Source organism: Borostomias antarcticus (genome assembly GCF_949987555.1).
Source record: "Borostomias antarcticus genome assembly, chromosome: 4".
Lineage (NCBI taxonomy): Eukaryota > Metazoa > Chordata > Actinopteri > Stomiiformes > Stomiidae > Borostomias > Borostomias antarcticus.
In genome coordinates, this window is record NC_140237.1 from 1356335 (window position 1) to 1362500 (window position 6166).

Sequence of the window (6166 nt, forward strand, 5' to 3'; positions counted from 1 at the left end):
GAGCCCTGTGGTGTTGAGTAGAGCCCTAAGGTGTTGAGTAGAGCCCTATGGTGTTGAGTAGAGCCCTGTGGTGTTGAGTAGAGCCCTATGGGGTTGAGTAGAGCCCTGTGGTGTTGAGTAGAGCCCTGTGGTGTTGAGTAGAGCCCTATGGTGTTGAGTAGAGCCCTGTGGTGTTGAGTAGAGCCCTGTGGTGTTGAGTAGAGCCCTGTGGTGTTGAGTAGAGCCCTATGGTGTTGAGTAGAGCCCTATGGTGTTGAGTAGAGCCCTAAGGTGTTGAGTAGAGCCCTAAGGTGTTGAGTAGAGCCCTGTGGTGTTGAGTAGAGCCCTAAGGTGTTGAGTAGAGCCCTGAGGTGTTGAGTAGAGCCCTGAGGTGTTGAGTAGAGCCCTGTGGTGTTGAGTAGAGCCCTGTGGTGTTGAGTAGAGCCCTAAGGTGTTGAGTAGAGCCCTAAGGTGTTGAGTAGAGCCCTGAGGTGTTGAGTAGAGCCCTGTGGTGTTGAGTAGAGCCCTGTGGTGTTGAGTAGAGCCCTGTGGTGTTGAGTAGAGCCCTGTGGTGTTGAGTAGAGCCCTACCTTGGGGATGAGCAGCAGCTCAGCGTATTTGCTGCAGCTGAGCAGGGCGCTGAGGGTCTTCATGGCGCCCAGGTACAGGTAGGACAGCTGCACGGCGTGGATCTCACTCTGCGTGGCGGCGCTGGAGGAGAGGGCGGGCTCGTGGCGCACGCCGTGCTCATGGCTCCGCCTCCGGCTACCCTCGGCGGGAATCTGCGGGGTGGGGAAGAGCGTGTCTGTGGCGCCACCTCGCTCCGCCCCCTGCTGGGAGTCCAGGGCGTAGGAGGAGATCTCGCTCTCGGACCTGGAGTTGGGCGCGGCGTGCGCCTTGACCTCGTCCAGACTGTGGGACACGCGGAGGTCAGAGGCCGCGGCGACGGCCGGCCCCGCCCTCTCTTTCTGCTCCGCCCTGTGATGGCCCTCTGTCTCGCCCTCCGTCTCACCGGGCGCCTTGCCGGCGGCGTCGTTGGCGGCGGTGGCGGCGTCGTGAGCGCCGCGGTGCTTCTTGTCGTGGCGCCTGGTGCCCAGCTTGGCGGCGTCCTCGTGGATGCTGGTCAGGTAGGTGAGGTCCAGCAGGAGGGAGGCGGTCAGGCCGCGGAAGCGCGCCACGTCGAAGGGAAGAGGCTCCACCGCCTCCAGGTTGGACAGCGGCGTGTCACTAGGCGACCAGAAAGTTGGGAAGCTTTAATCAAGGAGCAGAGTGAGAGAGAACAGGAGAACACAGTGAGAGAGAACAGGAGAACACAGTGAGAGAGAACAGGAGAACACAGTGAGAGAGAACAGGAGAACACAGTGAGAGAGAACAGGAGAACACAGTGAGAGAGAACAGGAGAACACAGTGAGAGAGAACAGGAGAACACAGTGAGAGAGAACAGGAGAACACAGTGAGAGAGAACAGGAGAACACAGTGAGAGAGAACAGGAGAACACAGTGAGAGAGAACAGGAGAACACAGTGAGAGAGAAGGACAGGAGAACACAGTGAGAGAGAACAGGAGAACACAGTGAGAGAGAACAGGAGAACACAGTGAGAGAGAACAGGAGAACACAGTGAGAGAGAACAGGAGAACACAGTGAGAGAGAACAGGAGAACACAGTGAGAGAGAAGGACAGGAGAACACAGTGAGAGAGAACAGGAGAACACAGTGAGAGAGAACAGGAGAACACAGTGAGAGAGAACAGGAGAACACAGTGAGAGGGAACAGGAGAACACAGTGAGAGAGAAGGACAGGAGAACACAGTGAGAGAGAACAGGAGAACACAGTGAGAGAGAACAGGAGAACACAGTGAGAGAGAACAGGAGAACACAGTGAGAGAGAACAGGAGAACACAGTGAGAGAGAAGGACAGGAGAACACAGTGAGAGAGAACAGGAGAACACAGTGAGAGAGAACAGGAGAACACAGTGAGAGAGAACAGGAGAACACAGTGAGAGAGAACAGGAGAACACAGTGAGAGAGAACAGGAGAACACAGTGAGAGAGAACAGGAGAACACAGTGAGAGAGAACAGGAGAACACAGTGAGAGAGAACAGGAGAACACAGTGAGAGAGAACAGGAGAACACAGTGAGAGAGAACAGGAGAACACAGTGAGAGAGAACAGGAGAACACAGTGAGAGAGAAGGACAGGAGAACACAGTGAGAGAGAAGGACAGGAGAACACAGTGAGAGAGGACAGGAGAACACAGTGAGAGAGAACAGGAGAACACAGTGAGAGAGAACAGGAGAACACAGTGAGAGAGAACAGGAGAACACAGTGAGAGAGGACAGGAGAACACAGTGAGAGAGAACAGGAGAACACAGTGAGAGAGAAGGACAGGAGAACACAGTGAGAGAGAACAGGAGAACACAGTGAGAGAGAACAGGAGAACACAGTGAGAGAGAACAGGAGAACACAGTGAGAGAGAACAGGAGAACACAGTGAGAGAGAACAGGAGAACACAGTGAGAGAGAACAGGAGAACACAGTGAGAGGGAACAGGAGAACACAGTGAGAGAGAACAGGAGAACACAGTGAGAGAGAACAGGAGAACACAGTGAGAGAGAACAGGAGAACACAGTGAGAGAGAACAGGAGAACACAGTGAGAGAGAACAGGAGAACACAGTGAGAGAGAACAGGAGAACACAGTGAGAGAGAACAGGAGAACACAGTGAGAGAGAACAGGAGAACACAGTGAGAGAGAAGGACAGGAGAACACAGTGAGAGAGAACAGGAGAACACAGTGAGAGAGAACAGGAGAACACAGTGAGAGAGAACAGGAGAACACAGTGAGAGAGAACAGGAGAACACAGTGAGAGAGAAGGACAGGAGAACACAGTGAGAGAGAACAGGAGAACACAGTGAGAGAGAACAGGAGAACACAGTGAGAGAGAACAGGAGAACACAGTGAGAGAGAAGGACAGGAGAACACAGTGAGAGAGAACAGGAGAACACAGTGAGAGAGAACAGGAGAACACAGTGAGAGAGAAGGACAGGAGGACAGCAGGAGAAGACAGCATGCGTGAAGAAGGAGTGTTTTGGGGAGGGATGGAGAGATGAGAGGTGGGGAGGTGATAGAAGGAGTGTTTTGGGGAGGGATGGAGAGATGAGAGGTGGGGAGGTGATAGAAGGAGTGTTTTGGGGAGGGATGGAGAGATGAGAGGTGGGGAGGTGATAGAAGGAGTGTTTTGGGGAGGGATGGAGAGATGAGAGGTGGGGAGGTGATAGAAGGAGTGTTTTGGGGAGGGATGGAGAGATGAGAGGTGGGGAGGTGATAGAAGGAGTGTTTTGGGGAGGGATGGAGAGATGAGAGGTGGGGAGGTGATAGAAGGAGTGTTTTGGGGAGGGATGGAGAGATGAGAGGTGGGGAGGTGATAGAAGGAGTGTTTTGGGGAGGGATGGAGAGATGAGAGGTGGGGAGGTGATAGAAGGAGTGTTTTGGGGAGGGATGGAGAGATGAGAGGTGGGGAGGTGATAGAAGGAGTGTTTTGGGGAGGGATGGAGAGATGAGAGGTTGGGAGGTGATAGAAGGAGTGTTTTGGGGAGGGATGGAGAGATGAGAGGTGGGGAGATGATAGAAGGAGTGTTTTGGGGAGGGATGGAGAGATGAGAGGCGGGGAGGTGATAGAAGGAGTGTTTTGGGGAGGGATGGAGAGATGAGAGGTGGGGAGGTGATAGAAGGAGTGTTTTGGGGAGGGATGGAGAGATGAGAGGCGGGGAGGTGATAGAAGGAGTGTTTTGGGGAGGGATGGAGAGATGAGAAGTGGGGAGGTGATAGAAGGAGTGTTTTGGGGAGGGATGGAGAGATGAGAGGTGGGGAGGTGATAGAAGGAGTGTTTTGGGGAGGGATGGAGAGATGAGAGGCGGGGAGGTGATAGAAGGAGTGTTTTGGGGAGGGATGGAGAGATGAGAGGTGGGGAGGTGATAGAAGGAGTGTTTTGGGGAGGGATGGAGAGATGAGAGGTGGGGAGGTGATAGAAGGAGTGTTTTGGGGAGGGATGGAGAGATGAGAGGCGGGGAGGTGATAGAAGGAGTGTTTTGGGGAGGGATGGAGAGATGAGAGGTGGGGAGGTGATAGAAGGAGTGTTTTGGGGAGGGATGGAGAGATTAGAGGCGGGGAGGTGATAGAAGGAGTGTTTTGGGGAGGGATGGAGAGATGAGAGGTGGGGAGGTGATAGAAGGAGTGTTTTGGGGAGGGATGGAGAGATGAGAGGTGGGGAGGTGATAGAAGGAGTGTTTTGGGGAGGGATGGAGAGATGAGAGGTGGGGAGGTGATAGAAGGAGTGTTTTGGGGAGGGATGGAGAGATGAGAGGTGGGGAGGTGATAGAAGGAGTGTTTTGGGGAGGGATGGAGAGATGAGAGGTGGGGAGGTGATAGAAGGAGTGTTTTGGGGAGGGATGGAGAGATGAGAAGTGGGGAGGTGATAGAAGGAGTGTTTTGGGGAGGGATGGAGAGATGAGAGGTGGGGAGGTGATAGAAGGAGTGTTTTGGGGAGGGATGGAGAGATGCGAGGCGGGGAGGTGATAGAAGGAGTGTTTTGGGGAGGGATGGAGAGATGAGAGGTGGGGAGGTGATAGAAGGAGTGTTTTGGGGAGGGATGGAGAGATGAGAGGCGGGGAGGTGATAGAAGGAGTGTTTTGGGGAGGGATGGAGAGATGAGAGGTGGGGAGGTGATAGAAGGAGTGTTTTGGGGAGGGATGGAGAGATTAGAGGCGGGGAGGTGATAGAAGGAGTGTTTTGGGGAGGGATGGAGAGATGAGAGGTGGGGAGGTGATAGAAGGAGTGTTTTGGGGAGGGATGGAGAGATTAGAGGCGGGGAGGTGATAGAAGGAGTGTTTTGGGGAGGGATGGAGAGATGAGAGGTGGGGAGGTGATAGAAGGAGTGTTTTGGGGAGGGATGGAGAGATTAGAGGCGGGGAGGTGATAGAAGGAGTGTTTTGGGGAGGGATGGAGAGATGAGAGGTGGGGAGGTGATAGAAGGAGTGTTTTGGGGAGGGATGGAGAGATGCGAGGTGGGGAGGTGATAGAAGGAGTGTTTTGGGGAGGGATGGAGAGATGAGAGGTGGGGAGGTGATAGAAGGAGTGTTTTGGGGAGGGATGGAGAGATGAGAGGTGGGGAGGTGATAGAAGGAGTGTTTTGGGGAGGGATGGAGAGATGAGAGGTGGGGAGGTGATAGAAGGAGTGTTTTGGGGAGGGATGGAGAGATGAGAGGTGGGGAGGTGATAGAAGGAGTGTTTTGGGGAGGGATGGAGAGATGAGAGGTGGGGAGGTGATAGAAGGAGTGTTTTGGGGAGGGATGGAGAGATGAGAGGTGGGGAGGTGATAGAAGGAGTGTTTTGGGGAGGGATGGAGAGATGAGAGGTGGGGAGGTGATAGAAGGAGTGTTTTGGGGAGGGATGGAGAGATGAGAGGTGGGGAGGTGATAGAAGGAGTGTTTTGGGGAGGGATGGAGAGATGAGAGGTGGGGAGGTGATAGAAGGAGTGTTTTGGGGAGGGATGGAGAGATTAGAGGCGGGGAGGTGATAGAAGGAGTGTTTTGGGGAGGGATGGAGAGATGAGAGGCGGGGAGGTGATAGAAGGAGTGTTTTGGGGAGGGATGGAGAGATGAGAGGTGGGGAGGTGATAGAAGGAGTGTTTTGGGGAGGGATGGAGAGATGAGAGGTGGGGAGGTGATAGAAGGAGTGTTTTGGGGAGGGATGGAGAGATGAGAGGTGGGGAGGTGATAGAAGGAGTGTTTTGGGGAGGGATGGAGAGATGAGAGGTGGGGAGGTGATAGAAGGAGTGTTTTGGGGAGGGATGGAGAGATGAGAGGTGGGGAGGTGATAGAAGGAGTGTTTTGGGGAGGGATGGAGAGATGAGAGGTGGGGAGGTGATAGAAGGAGTGTTTTGGGGAGGGATGGAGAGATGAGAGGTGGGGAGGTGATAGAAGGAGTGTTTTGGGGAGGGATGGAGAGATGAGAGGTGGGGAGGTGATAGAAGGAGTGTTTTGGGGAGGGATGGAGAGATGAGAGGTTGGGAGGTGATAGAAGGAGTGTTTTGGGGAGGGATGGAGAGATGAGAGGTGGGGAGATGATAGAAGGAGTGTTTTGGGGAGGGATGGAGAGATGAGAGGCGGGGAGGTGATAGAAGGAGTGTTTTGG

General features: G+C 54.0%; 1 protein-coding gene across 6 annotated transcripts in view; it reads right to left on the reverse strand.

Moving 5' to 3' along the window:
- herc1 (HECT and RLD domain containing E3 ubiquitin protein ligase family member 1) overlaps positions 1–6166 on the reverse strand; it is a 213392-nt gene that overhangs the window by 111176 nt on the left and 96050 nt on the right. For 4 of the 6 annotated variants that reach the window (XM_084437242.1, XM_084437241.1, XM_084437240.1 and 1 more), the window contains exon 38: positions 570–1230. In XM_084437242.1, the coding sequence (XP_084293368.1) occupies positions 570–1230 (661 nt within the window). The remainder of the gene's footprint in view (positions 1–569; positions 1231–6166) is intronic. The other 2 variants (XM_084437244.1, XM_084437243.1) reach the window with 1 other exon arrangement.